We start from the raw sequence: 15,752 nt of genomic DNA, 5'->3' as shown, positions 1-15,752 counted from the left end.
TTTCCATAAGTGCAGCGCTAAGCAGCGATCCTTCGTACGCTCAACAATAAGAAGCTCGTGACGGCCAAGGGTCATAGCTAAAACATAGAGACGGACGTATGCTTAGAGAGAGAAGGTTCAACAGGCAGGCATTCGCGGTGACCACGTTTCGATAAGTCAACACATTAATTATCAAAAAGCTTTCATACACTCAGTGTTCACATTATACAGTTCTATAATAAGTTCACGCGATCACAAATATATCGTCTCTGGTAATTTATTAATAAAAAGTGTGTACTACAAATGTTCGTTTCTATGGCATCTTTATGTACCACTCATTTCTCGAGCGGTATATCAATATACATTAAAAGCGATGAAAGCTTATGAAAAATTAATGAGATCATCGTGAAAGAAACGAGGACACTCGTTGGCTGATGATGCTATAAATTTTTAACGATGTAAGAGGAAAATTCAAAAAGCTTCTTGGAAGGTAGAGGAGGGAATGAGGGAAGGAGGGAGGGAGGAAGGGAGGAGAAGCGGGCTTGATAAGGCTTATATTTTAATATGCAAACAATGCGTCGAGAGGGGATGGGTCGCCCTCGAATCGGTACGTTGGCATGTTGTTAAGCTCGATTTTCTCGTTAACTTTTCAGCGGCAGGAAGTGACTGCGGCTCATCACGGGAGAAATAAGGCCGGATGCAGCGGCACCGGAGCAAGAGTAGCAGCAGCTTTCTCGAGGGACGGAAATTGTGTTGATCCTCGAGTGGTGGCTCACACCGCCAAAGTCTCGATCCACTTCTCCGGTTTGCCTTAATCTTTTTATACGCTCTCGCGCGATCGACAAACAAAACACGGACAGCCAGCAGCGGACAGCTCTCGGATCACCCTACTCTGGCACAATGAATTTGCGAACATTCGTCAGAAATTTCAAGGTGAGATACGTCCTCCTGTACGCTTTCCTTCTCTGCCGATCATAGCGAGCTCGACGTTTAAACTCGTTGACGCTCGTTGGTATTTCGACAGTCTTGAAGCACATCAAGTTCCATTACAGATTTGCATGTCAAAGCTTACGCGCGAAAAGTCAATGCCAATCGATGTTTATTTCACGTCAGCAATGTATTCTTTTTATTTTTACCACTAATTATGTTTATCGTAGTTCTTGCGGCACGTCGAAAAATAAATGGAGGGAATATTAGTCGGCAATGGAGGTCGGAAACACGTCGTTTTTCTACACATACATATATAAGATGCTTGTCGAAAAAGCAGCGACGGTGGAGAATTCAGTAGCGTGTTTACTTACTTTGATTGACGTACATACATATCCGCGAGTTGAACGTCGACTGGGCGAAAAATAGACGCAACAAGAACGCCGGACTGAAATTCCAAATGTAACCGTGCCAAGCAGCAGTGCATCTGCATTTAAGGACGATCGTTTTCTTAAATGGAAATGGTGACGCTCGGCTTAACGAGAAAGGCAGGAGACAAAATGAAAGTACGCCTTATTTTTCAAAATAACGAGAGCGAAGCCTGAAGCATTTGCATTAGCAGCCGGCTGCCAGAACGTCGTTATGCTCTTCAAGTTTTTCCCTTTGTTGTCTTGCCTCTCGGTTTTTGCTGTCCGCAGGCCCGGTGGCGGTAGCAGTGATTTTGCTCGTTTTCGCGCGGGCCCGTGAGCCAACCAACGAGTGGCCGCGACCAGTCTATTTGCCGTCGCCGCCACGCTACGTCGGCTCCTATTAATCGTCCGCGGGCTTCTCAATGTCCACTTGATTTTTCTGCCTGTGTTGATTTTTTTCCGCTCGGATGCGAGACCCGCATGGTAACTGTACGATTATGCAGTTACCATGCGAGTAAATAGAGCAGTTTCGCGGCGGCTGCAGTGCGCGGCTTGCGATAAGCTCGCGGTAGGCCCGGTTGCTGTGTGCGTAGTGTGATGCTCGCAACGTAGCGTTTGTTTGAGTTAGCGTCACGAGCTCTGCAACCATTCAGCAGCTGATCGCTTCATATTCCCGGATTTTTCTCTGACTCTCCGAATAATTTCCTCGCTACATTATCAATCCTTTGGGTTTAGTCGTTCGGAAGAATAAATCGAGAAGGCAGACGATATCACGAAGAAACATTGAGGTCGATAATTCTGCGAAACTGTGAAACTGTGAAACTGTGAAACTGTGAAACTGTGACGAACAACCGGACGGGGTTCGTATTAAAGCTTTGTTATAAATTTGACCGTAGACATGCAATTTTCCGAAAGGTTGCTTTTTCGAATTTGCGGAGTGAGTTGCAATGGAAATTGATAGTCCGTTAGTTATCGACAAGTACTGGGAATATCAGGACTCTGTCTGATTTAGCCAATGCGCTAACGGACTGGGAAGGGAGAGCAGAGAGGGAAAGAATCGGCCGGTCCTGGCGTCAGAGACGTGCATGTACCGCGGGGACGGACGAACGGAAGAAAGATGCAGGTATATTATCCGCAGCACGCGGGAGGAGGGGTGAGCTTTCGGTGGGGGGAGGGGGGCTATTGCACACTTATCGATTACACAATTGGAAGAAGCGAGCGAGAGGCACGCGGGGCAACGCCTGATTTTACGACTTCGGCCCCGTCGAGCTTCCGAGCTGCTGCCAGCGTGCGGTCGATCGATCCGTCGCCCCCGCGTGCGCGCGCCAAATCCCTTTCTCTTTCCCTTCCCATCCCGCTTCGCCTACCCATTCGCATGCCTCTTTTTTGAATCTTCGGCGTCTCGCGCGCTGCAGCGCGATCGTCTCGTCAATGGCCCCGGCCTCGAGCAATATTTACCGTGATTCGCTCTCGAAAGGAGAATCCGCTGTCCGCCGACGTCGCCAGATCGATCGCCGAATCATTCGAACGTGCGACTCGGACGTGACTCCATTTGATGCGTCGAAAAGTACGAATGAACAACGGTGGCATCGGATCGGAGCGAACGCTAGCCAGAGCGCTGCTCGGGGCTTGGGTCACTGGTTGGGACTGCAGGGGCGCATTGGTCGCTCGACGCGCTTGCACGGCGAGGAACGCTGACGCCAGTGAATGCTGCAGAGCGGCCGCGAGTGGCCGAGGGTCGAGCCGAGCTGCGAGCAGGACGGGCGCCCGCGAGCGGCGTCACCGAGGCAGAGCAGCGCCAGCGAGGAGGTGGCGATGAGGCGCAGCAGGCGGTGGTCGGTGATGTGCGCACGCGAGCAGCCAGCAGCATGCCCGAGCCAGGAGAGCAGCAGCGCGGCGGCTTCAAGCCAGTAAAAAGCAGGCAGTTCTGGGGCATCAGCGGGGCCGCATCGACGGACGCGGACTCGGAGTGCCTCTACGAGGAGATCAGTGGACCGTCGGCCGAGGACTCGGCCTCCTCTGCCTGCGCGGACTCGGCCCAGGCGGCTGCCGCCGCGCAGGCCCAGCAGCGCAGCATCAGGCGCACGCGGAAGCTGGAGCAGCACGCCCCCAGGCCCAAGGCCGACCAGCAGCAGCAGCAGCAGCAGCAGCAGCAGCCTCGTCACCGAGCCCACAGGTAGGCGCGCTCGCGCTCGTCCACTCGTGCGCCTGTCAGCCGGCGTGACCAGCAGCCTCTCCTCGATCGCAGCCAGCAGCATGCGCTGCGCCCCGGCAACTCACTGCGTCAGCAGGCGCACGCAGCAGCAGCAGGCCAGTCGGCGCTCGGCGCGGGTGGCATCGGCGGCCTCGAGTCCCGCCAGAGCCAAGCCAGCAGCTTCAAGCTGACGAGGGGACGCTTCTCGGCGGCGCGCTACCTGCAGACCACCACTACCACCACCACCACCACCCACTACCAGCAGCCCACCTCGACTCCCGGCTTCGCCGCCTCCAACCTGCCGGCGCCGCCGCTCTACCACTCGGCCTCGCGCCTGCACCGGCACGGCGTGCGGCCCGCCACTCGCCACCACTTCGGTCTGCGCGGCTCCTTCGGTAATGAGACGCAGGAAGAGGTACCGGAGGAAGACGAGGCCACTCTCAGGGAGCTGCTCATAAGGTCAGCTCGCCCCCGGTTTCCGGGCCGCGCCGGGCCGCGCCGGCACTGCCGCCACCTCCGTTCGATTTTCGCTTTTAGCGGCGGCCCTCGCTGCCAAGCTAGAAAATTCATTTTTAAATCTGTCCATGCAAAGATCTCTCGATGTCGATCGACTGTGCACAAATAAGCTGACCATGTCTAGGCACACCAAACGACTCTGACACTCGGATACACCTACTCGACCAACGACGCTTTACTTGTCCGATTTCCGTTGCGTTCCACAGCTTATACAATTACACGCTTGCTCGGGCGAGACGCGCGGACGAACCGCACGGGATGCGGGCTGCGGACGTACGCGCACTTCTTTTTACAGACAGACGCGCAGGGGACGCACGCAATGCAACTGTAACAGAGCCACGAGTGAGATCGAGATAAAGCAAACGCAATGGAGAAAGACTCGTGAAGAGAACGACAGTGTAGAGGCTTGTTTGTAACGAAAAGATCGAGAGCGAAACGAGAGATAGAGGCTGGCGAGCGCGAGAGGGCCGCGCGCGCGCGCGCGCGCGACGTGCCCCCGAAGCGCGGGTACCACGTCGAGCGGCCGACGCGGCCCTCTCGGCGGCCGCAAACCTGCATTCGGCATATATCTCTTCTCATTTCTGAATTTCTGCGATGACTGAACCACGACTGTGTTTCCCAAACTAGGTAAATTTGCGAGAGAGCGAGAAAACGAGAGTAAAAGAGAAAGGAGGCAAAAGCGAGAGGATAAGTGTTGAAGAGAGACACAGTGAGAGGAGAGCAGAGCGGGACTAGAAGAGTGCGCGGAACGAGTGCTATAGAAAGATAGTAGCGAATCCGACGCGCGCTATCTCATTCCTTGAGACGCATACACATTTGGCAATGAATCGCAGTGAGGCCTGCCCCGAGGATATCGCGAGTGCATTATATCAAAAGACTGTTTGAAGTGCGCTCGGTCTTTCTCTGTGTCTGTCTCTGCGTGTAGCACATTGACGAGTCGTTGTTTGCCGGACGACAGCCAACACACACGAACGCTCGGACAAAGCGAGAGAAAGAGACAAATTGACGAGAGAGAGAGAGAGAGAGAGAGAGAGAAAGAGAGAGAGAGAGGAACCTCGGGGGGCTACTGTAGTTTCGGATACACAGCCATGGTCTCCCCACTCCCAGGTACATACCGACGTCACCGCTGCTTTTCTCTTTATCTTTTAACTCCCTTATTGCCTTTCGTTATTATTTCGCTTCTTCTTTCCTTCTCGCGGCTTTACTTACCTATCTGGCTTTCCCTTATTGTTCCGTCTGTTGCGAGCCGACTGACTGCGGCGACGTTGCTCTTGCTCTCTCCGTTTCTTCCTGTCGTGTCATTCTGCCGATTTGCAACTCTTCCGCAAGTTCAACGTCGCTGCAGTCCTGCCCTTTCATCTTTCTTCTCTTTATTTTTCTTTATTTTGCATTTATCTAGACATGCTCTTCTGTTGCTATTCAGTTTCATGTTGTCATCTTTCTGTTGTAAATCATACATTGGTTGAGCTTGTACCGAATTCCAATGCTGAATGTCGAATCACCTGTGTTTTTATTTGATGAAACTCTGCTTCGCCGTTGATTAGCCATAGACGAAAAGATAAATAAGAGAATCGGTATGAACTGATCCAACGTTTCAATCTTTCTCTTTCGACGCTGTCATTTGACAATCATGCGCTCATTCATTTCTGCCGCATTTCACCGATTATGAAGACGACCATCTCGCATAAGGCAAGAATATAATAACATTTCTCACCAAATGTCTCACAGATAAACTCACCAAAGTTCATTTTAGCTGTGCACATTGGTCAGCCTTTGAAGCATCCTTCGACTGATGGAATACATCGTCTTATCCTAAAAGCACCGATAAGAAAACTTCCTTGAACGAAGTATTCAGTCATTAGTATACGTCATACGTAGCTTGATCACCACCTTCATCACAACATCTTGTCATTTTTAGCGATCGCTCGATCACTTACCGAAATCGAGAACGGTCAGCCATCACGTAACTGAAGATCTTGTTCGAAAGAAAATCCTCTTGTTCTCACGAGTCTTATAATTAGAACTGTTAGAACTGTTAGAAACTGAAAGAAAGGATAATGAGAGTTTAACGAAGCGCACGAAATTTTCTTAGTCAACAGTTGAAAGCACTTTATTTGACGCATTTCTTGAGTTTGATCAAAGTCAACGAGTACTAACACACGTGAACCGTTGAGTATATGTAAGCGCAAGTTGCAATGGTGATTTTGTCTTAATGTGCACAGCTGCAAAATCACTGATAGCGTTATACTAGCATTCAATATATCTCACCTTACAATCACCATTTACACACATGAATTTAGACATGCTTTCAGTGGCATTCGTATTTTGTCTGTGTTGTCTTTTCTATATCCAGTTAACGTATTGTTACTGTTGAAGTAATAGTAATAAGAAGAATAATTTACGAGTTGCAGCCAAAATAAAAAAAGCGAAAATTTCTTTGAGGCTATACATCGATGATTGGTTATTTGATGCTCTCAATAAAAATGAATTTTCTTAGCGAGAATTTTATTAATTTGGCCGATTGACATTAGTTTTTAGTTGGCAGTCGATGCGAAGCAAGCTCGTTTTACGTTGGCATCGCAATTTCAGTTGAGCTTATTGCTTTTGCTCTCGTAGCTTCGGGGCGAGCGTCGAGACACACGCTCGGCCGGGCAAGCGCTGTCACAAAAGCGAAAGATCAGAGGTGTACAGCCTCAAATGCTTTTCTTTTGCGCGAGGATATACGTATAATACATGCATAACATGAATACACTGGCAAAGAAGGAGAATAAAATTTTTTGCAAATCGCGTGAGCTGCAGTAATGAATGACGGGCTGAATTGAATTGCGGGCTTTGAAAATCACGCAGAATTACGATTGACAAACGATTATGGCTGAAGGCATCGGAGAGAAAGACTGCCGGAAGAGATGGCATTGGCTCGTATCGAGGCTCCACGGACGCGTCAGTGCCATCTTGGAAGAGCAGATGAAGCATTAGTTCATGTAGACTTTCAGTAAAGTAGACCTGACGATCAGAATGTGTAATGAACCAAAACTTGTGTGTTGCAAAGAGAAAAGGTTTGCTTGGGTTTTGCTGGCAAGTAAAGCAAGCGCGAGTAAGGCGAGATAATCGAGCGAGCCAGCCGAATAGGGAGCGCTCAGGGGATCGCACAGATAGACAGACGATAACTAACGTTGGTCGGGGCGCTCGCGATTTGCGCTCTCACTCTTCTGTTCCGTTGCGACGATGCACTACGACGGCGGCTACGGCTACGGTGGCGGCTACGGCGCTGCGCCCGGCGGCATCGGTGGTCTCAACAACAGCCTGCAGAAGCAGGTCAGCGTCATGAGCATGAACCTCAGCGCCAAGCTGGACGACCTGCAGCGCGGCGACCGCCACATCGAAACGACGGTCGCCCTCAGCGAGATTCGCACGCAGCTGCAGGAGCTCACCAAGAGCGTTGAGTCCTGCCAGAGCGAGGTCAGCGAGGTCAAGCGCGACATGGTCGCCATCAAGGTAGACTGTGGCACTTGCCGACCGGCCGCTCTCCCGCGGCGCCGGTTCGACGCCAATTAGTTACAGCTACTAGCTTCCTTTTTCCGCCATTCAGTCTTGCTAATAAAATCGGTAACGTTCTTATGACGACGTTATCGTCGCGCCGATCGACCTAGAAAACTAGAAAACTTGAGTGTGACGTTACCGACTCCAATGCGGTCCCATACTATTTTACCGACCGATTTCGATATTTTCATACCCCAGGCCCCATGCTACTTTATCGGTCTCGTGCCTTCATCACCTTCACATAATCTCATCGATTCTCGATTCAGCTTCTTTATCGACGCTTGCCCCAGCCTCGTACCCGATATCCCATGCTCCCGATCGGTTCGATGAATCAGAGTAACTATCAAAATGTAGTAAGGCCCTGTGCTCCGTGTACTGATCTGTACTGACAGCTATTGCAGTTGTAGATATTATCAAGGTATATCTAGTTAAGTCATGAATACTGACGTTAATTGTGTTTTATACTTGTCACATGTAGAATATAAGCAAATCAGCACTTTACATAAAATATTCGTAAGATTTAATAAAAGAAAATGCAAGAGAATGAGATATCAATATATGCGTGAAAAAATGATAAGCGCGCGATATAAGTGTATAAAAAATATACAAAAAGTATTTTTTTATTGTCAAGAGAATGAACATATAGTTTAAATTACTTCTAGTAAACATCCTTCAAGATATTTTATATTGTACATTTCCTTTGTTCGTCTCTTCAACTAGTGTGTCGTAAGCATTTTGATTTTGAATGAGGCGATTTTTGACTTTTGAAGGAAGAAAGATTTCGAATTCCACTTCTAACTCAATAACAATTTTAGTACCAAATCTGGTCTTGACTTGCTTGATGTCTGTGTGAGTGTACAAGATTTCTGGATCTAAATCTTTTACCCTCTTGATTGATAAATAGCTTAAAGTTTTCGCTGCCGCATTGACAGCTTCCATAATAATTAGAACACACATTTTTGTTGAGTTGATTGAGAGCTATTGGGCTATTGATTGTTCGATAATGTATCGTGTCATTTTTTTTCACTCATAAATGTAGCCCATAATTTTTCTTGTTTGGAGCCAGGTGGTTTTATGTGCTTTGGACAAAATGGAAGATTGTTTTCGTCATGAATTAATGAGGGATAATCGAGGTCAACTTCTAATATATAACCGATTTCAGCATCATCTTCAACTTTTAAAAAGTCGATACTATCAAAGTTTTCCATTCATTGAAAATTATCTCGAGGTAAAACTTGAGTCATCATATATCCATACAAATTATTACAGTTTGAATAGGTGAAGTAGACTTTTTTATTACTATTAAAATTATTCAATCATATATCTATTCTTTACCGCACCACACTCACCCGAACACTCAAATCTTCGTGAATTTCTGACTCTATAAATAAATGCATATCGACATCTATCAAAACTCTTGTATATTTGAGCATTGCATCCCATGAGTATCCTGGTGTTGTATAATAATTTGCTGGATTAAGCCCATAAGCATTGGTCGCGACGATTTTCGAAAACATTAGCAAGCAATAATATATCAGTTTTCATGTACAAATTACAATATTCAAGAGTTTTTCTGTTCAAAGTATTTCACATTTTTAGTGCGACTGTAAACAATATCAGAAATATTTATCTCTAAGCTTACTGAAAAATTCTTTTTTTTTTCAGACAATTGTATTTCCTAAAGTTTATCCCAGGTATCAATATATTCATGAGGAAGTACTTTGTTTCGGATTCATAAATTGATTTTTTCTTGTTCGATATGAAAAACTTCATTGTACAATCTTATAACTTTCTAAATAAGAAGGTAATATACTTGCCGCAACTTATCGATTTAAGTAATGAAGCCATAAATCTAAATGAATCAAGGAATCATAATTTAATTCCAGTGTCTTCAATATACTTTGTAAATGAAATGTACTTTTCTTTCGTCAAAGGTAAAATATATCCAAGTCTCCAGAAAAGTAATTGCATATATATCACGAATGATAAAATGAGCATTATAGCTATTGAGGTTGTGAAAAACTACTGGTATGATTCGTGAGTCTTGATAGTTGAGATTGCAACCTTGGTGTGCACCACTTCGATATTTTTTTGTTAAATGACAGTGATCACGAACTTTTATCGAATCATAGGTTTTTCACAAATATGACATATTTGTTACACTAAAAGGTGTAATTTTCTCTTGCGTAAGATTATCCATTGGTTTTGGATTATCATATATACCTTATACAAAAAAGAGTTATATTTTTTAACTCTTCAACAAATTATTTCGATAGCTTTGATCCTCGATAAAAGTTATATCTTGATAAACTTTCATCGTAACTACATTTCAAATTGTGGGCTGTGCTAAATATTTCATGTCGTTGAAATATAACGGTATATTTATTCATGTCTTGCTCCTCAATAGCTGTTTATTTAATAAACCCTCGCAATCACCGTAGATGATACATGGTGATTTCAATATGAAGTCATGATTCTTAAATTCAATTGCATCTTTACCTTCCTGCAGTATTTTCACACCACACTTATTGTATTATTGTATGTTCACATTTTATTTCATGTTAATGAAGTTGTTTTAATGTAGTGAAATAGTGTAATCATCTATCAAAAATATGTTTTTTATTTTTGTTACGTGACAAGCTACTTTCTACTAATTTTGCATGAACTTGTTATGTAAACATAATAATAATTATTCAAAATATTTCTGTTCACATTGGGGTGACCACTATAATCAATTAATAATAGGTTTAAATGATTTGACCTTTCATTAAAGAGAAACTATTTTTTAGCTAACTATTTGAATAGCACAGATATCGTGCTATTCAATTTTTCAAATTTAGTATTTGATGTAAAGTTATAGGATATGAGAGAGTATCCATAACTAATTTATTCTCATACAAAGTATAATGACTTTGTCTCTGATGATTATCTGCGATTATTTATTCATACAAACCCGCTATAATTACCCACACAAAACATATATTATCATAATTTTGAACATTAGTGCACGCATGCTTATTTCTTACAAACTTTGGTAAAGGTATGTAAGAATTTCCGTTATTACGCATTGGATTAAACTTATTAATATTGATTTAAATATTAATCAAAGAATCTAAAGACCATCTAAACTCATTACTTTCAAACTCTTCGACATCTTTTAATAATGAAGATTGAATATAATCATTAAACCACTGTTTTATAGGATTTGTAACATACATTTAAAAGTTTTATGTATTAAAGTGTTTTGTGCCTAAGGATTTTTCTTACACACGACCTTCAGTACTGCGATACTTCAAAAATTTACATGTAAGTACTGCATTAAGTTTATATGTCTTATGTAGCTTTAAAATATCTTTCATATGTCTAAAGAATAAAGTGCTGGTATCTTTTAATAAAACCCATATCAATGTATTTGATATTGGTTATTAGACTCGTTTTTAAACGATTTTCGAATGCGCTATCTAAATTGATTCATCGTACGTGTCTAATCAAAGTGTAATCCAAACCCTCACTACGGACTTTACGACTATCTAATTACAAATGAATACATTCACTTTTGCCAATAATACCAAGTAATAACTATTTTTGTGATATATGAAACTGTGACTATCTAAAAACTTTTTTAATGTTTGCAAACAGAATACATTGTTTTTCCCATCGTTCGATTATAGTTTCATTGCCTACATCTTTGGAAAAAGTAAGATACACAGCTTCTTAAATAAAGTGAAATTGCTCAAAACAGTGATATAAGATTTTCATTTTTTCGCACATGATAATATCCTAGTGGAAGTGTATAATGGAATGAATTGATTACACTGTCTGAACTGTTTTATATACACTTTATTTGACGTAAAAGAAGACAAATTTTCGATTTAAAATTTCAAAAATCCACTTACTTGATCCTCAGCTCTTTTTGGACGTTTCATTCGTTTGAAATAAAAACTGAATAAATAACTTTTTTTTTAATAATACAACTTTTTCAACTTTCTTTCTGTTTATTAGAAAATTATACAAGTATAAAAAGATAACGTATAAATATAAATTATCAGAATTTAAGCAATAAAAAATATAATATAGTAACTTCAATTCAGTTCACGATATGAAATGAGAATAATTATTTCATGTATTAATATAACTATTGAGTATATAATATTTCATTAATTAATTATTATTAATTAATATAAATTTGTTATTTTATTATTGTTATTTAATATATTAATTATTTAATAAAATGTATTAAATGAAAATTTAATATTAATATATTTTTACAAAATAAATTTTTTAACACAATTGTCAATTAAAAGTTTTATATTTTTATACACTTTATATGTGTGCTATAAATGAATAATTTTTTTACAAATGACAATACTAGCTTTTTGAATACGGTATTGTAATTGAGTGATTATGAGGGAACAAAATTTTAAATCTTGCATGCACTCAAATTTATAAGTTTCAACACCTACAACTTCTTAAAATTCTAAGATATGTGAGGATTAATACAAATAATAACGTGCAGCATGATCGCTGATCGACATCCAATTAACGCCCGTGTTGCGAAACACTCAAACATATAGATTTGTGAACGATGGGAGGAGAAAGTAGAGGGGATATACTTGCACGAGTGCCTCATTCATAACTGTATGCTGCGACGTGATTCATAGGTTGTGGAGAGGGAGGTCACATCGTACGCATTGTAAGACTTAGTCATTAGAGCATGCTATGGATTCTCATGTGTAGTTAGGGACTTAGCCGCATATACGTATTAAACGAAGTGACTTAGTCGCTGCAATGAAAAATGAACTTTAACGCGCTCAAGCTAGTTGATGCTACAGTACTTAGTCATCGCAATGTATAACGAGGGCTTAGAATTTTTCACGTATAAAGAGACATTACCGCAAACACATACTTTCGTAAAGATATAGCTGTAACGCAGTTTGATTAAGTTTTTTTAAGCGTGCGCATAGAAAGTCTTTTACGCACAAATATATAACCGAATAGCCTGCAATTGCGGGATGTGCATGAATTAAGATAACTAGTATAAAATTATGAACTGAATTACATGAAATAATCAAGTAGACGTGCAAAGAGAATCATAGCACATGCAAATGACATCGCAGTTTAATATATGTAAAGGGACTTAGTCGCTTGGACATTCAAGGGTATTAAAATCATAGCCACTAAGCATAAAAAATTATCTCTGACCTATGCATGTGCAGAGAAATCTTATCCTATACATTGAGAAATATTTATGTACATATATATGTTATTATTTCATCATAGCTTTCAAAGGGACATATTCATGTATGCACTACAATATAGACTTATAAATTTTTTTAGTTACTAATCCGACAAGTAGTAGGGGGTGTAGTGAGTGGTGGGAAAAAATGTATATATAAAGTATTTTGACTCTATTGTCATTACATTTGCTTGAGCTTAGCAAACATGGTACGTTATGAACCATACGCATGGTAAGAAAAAAATTGTTTTATCGAAGCTAAATCTCCGTAATAGTGTTATATATGGTAAAATCTTGTAGCTGTTCAATTGAAAAAATCATGGGGTATTTGAATAAACCCATTTATGTAGGTCTGTTAGGGTTGAACATTTCCAAAACGTTGATTATATTATTTCCAAACGTTGTTTTCATTACGATTATATGCGAAAAATATATGGTAATTATCGTAAGCTTCTACACTGATACAATTTTATTTATGCCATAAAGATTTTTATGCTGATATGAAAGTCAACATTAATAATTTCGACACATTAGACTATCCTGTAGATAATGTATTCAATATGCTACAAGTAAATGAAAAAGTCATTGATAAGTTGAAAGACGAGTACCAGTTAAACATACCTATTGAGTTTATTGGTTTGAGGAGTAAAATGTACTGTACTCCTGTCAATGGTATTGATATAATAAAAAAAGTCAAAGAAGTGAAGGCTTCTATTTTTAAGCAAACCATTGATTTTGATCGTTATTTAGACTGCTTACAGTATTTACATATTTATACAAGAGAGTAATAACGATTCGTCAAAGGAAAATTGCGTTAAGTCCTTATGACGACAAGAGGTACTTAATAGCAAACAGCACTGATAAGATGGATATCCCGGATGTAGCTTGAATCATTCTTTCATCGACTTCTCTCGTAAAAGGACTAAACTTCAAAAAATGTGTTATCAAAACCTCCGAAGAGATATCAGTATAAAAGATAATTTGTATGAATAAATGACTGAGTTTATTAAAAATTGTATAAGTAGAGTCGTAGAGCACTACAACTTCAGACATCTGCTTTCTACAATTGACCACGAATCATCTAGTGATGACTGATTCTACAAAAGATATAGACTGGTCTAATTCAGAATAAAATACTGCAGATTTTTATAAATCAGATGATGAAAACAGTTCATGTTGTGTAGATGATTGACAATTTTTAAATGTCTTTTGTGTAAATATATCTATAAATATATCTACAATGTTTATTTTCCTTTTCATACGCTATCATTTCGACAAGATCAGCTTACCATGTTTCACCAATGTTGTGAATGTCGAACGATCTTCGAGAATAATTATAATAATTATAATTACGACGATATAAAATAATTACAGCATGCTCATGAATTTCATCTACAACTCTTTTCTGCTTATTTTCCATTTTTTTTATTTAAAATGTAAAAGTTCTTGTTCAACAGTCTTGCTTTTGAGCTGTAACAATCTTGAAAATTTTTTTCCAACTTGTCACTAATAAGTTTTCGTAAGGATTTATTATTCACAGCAGTCTGTCAGTTTGAATCCTGTGCCAGGTATCTGATGTCCGAAAACATCGACACTCATGATAATGATCTCAAAAATTAAACTCACGCTATTAATATATTATTTCAGCCTCTCGTATCTATCAATAATAGACTGAATTTCATTAAGATGATTCTGATTACCAGCTGATTTTTCTACATATAACAATTTAAGACGTTCACAAACTCATTAGGATCGTCCTAATTTATATATAGTCCTACATCACTTTTTAATGAATTCATCGATGTACTTATTACACGATATAATATAAAATTTTTCACTCGCTTGATAACATATCTCTTCATCCGGCTTGTAATACTTTTTATGGGTATTAGTATTTTTTATAATTCGACCATATTGACTTAAGTCATCTTGTATTACTATAGAAGATTCTGGCTTTTTCTTGAATAACAATTCTACTAACCCACTGTTTTAATCGTAACTTTCATTGTCTATAATAATTTGATTATCTTCAAAACTTATTTACTTATTTTTACGTTATTTACTTATTACAAAGCTATTTTTTACTGTGACAACCTTGGTGCTTAAAACCAACAGTAGACCTCATGAAATATAAAGTTTATAAAATTAAATACAATTATAAAAATTATCAAACTTATAATATTTACATTTTAAATTAAAATTAATGGAAAAGAAATCGAGTTACTAGAAGTTATGGAACCAAAGACATCGATCGATATTTACAAGAAAATTTTCAATCATCAAGAATAAAAATTAATATTAAGTGTAATAATAGTACATTGCGTAGTGAAATCACTTGCAATAAAATGATCGACTCTCAATCAGCCAACTAAATTGGACGTTTACTGGGCTTTATTCAATGTCTCTTGGAAGCCAATAAAAGTTATGTCTCTGACATGCCTATGGCCATTCTTAAAGTGAACGCCTTTCATCTTGAATGTAACATAACATCGAGGGATTATATTAATGAACATAAGGGTCATAATATTCACAAGTTCTTTTCTGCTGTACATTTATGTATAGGCTACAAAATCATTGAAGTGCCCAAGCATATTATATATCTACTTTTGACTGTCACCGTTATTGATCATTTGCAGTTGCGTTAGGTAGATGAAGACAAAGACTTGATACATTTTCGAAGTGCAATCATTACAATTTGTTTACGTATAGAAAAAGTATTATAATGGGAATAGTTCACTATCCTAAAGTAGGTAGTGGCTATATAAGTACTCCATCATGTGCTCTGGAAGTTAGTTATCGACAGATAGTCAAAAGACTAATACGAGAAAACATTCAGTTCCCGAAAAGTCTCGGCCTAAATGTGATGGTAGACGCCAATCAAACAAAAAGAAGAAAAACAAACGTAAAAACTGTGAAAAATTAACGTGTATATTCATCTCTTACTGTCATC

The 15,752-nt window shown here is 40.3% G+C and overlaps 1 protein-coding gene across 2 annotated transcripts in view; it reads left to right on the top strand.

Moving 5' to 3' along the window:
• The window catches only part of LOC131665486 (glucose transporter type 1), a 52,268-nt gene that overhangs the window by 15,116 nt on the left and 21,400 nt on the right, over positions 1-15,752 (top strand). For both annotated transcript variants that reach the window (XM_058937392.1, XM_058937383.1), the window contains exons 2-5: positions 633-912; positions 3,033-3,492; positions 3,565-3,969; positions 7,329-7,521. In XM_058937392.1, coding sequence (XP_058793375.1) covers positions 3,185-3,492; positions 3,565-3,969; positions 7,329-7,521 — 906 coding nt within the window. In that variant the 5' untranslated portion in view covers positions 633-912; positions 3,033-3,184. The remainder of the gene's footprint in view (positions 1-632; positions 913-3,032; positions 3,493-3,564; positions 3,970-7,328; positions 7,522-15,752) is intronic.

The sequence above is a fragment of the Phymastichus coffea genome, unplaced genomic scaffold (assembly GCF_024137745.1).
Source record: "Phymastichus coffea isolate CEN01 unplaced genomic scaffold, Cenicafe_Pcof_1.1 PCOF00003, whole genome shotgun sequence".
Lineage (NCBI taxonomy): Eukaryota > Metazoa > Arthropoda > Insecta > Hymenoptera > Eulophidae > Phymastichus > Phymastichus coffea.
The sequence above is the reverse complement of the archived record's forward strand: the minus strand, read 5'-3'. Positions and strand labels throughout refer to the sequence as shown.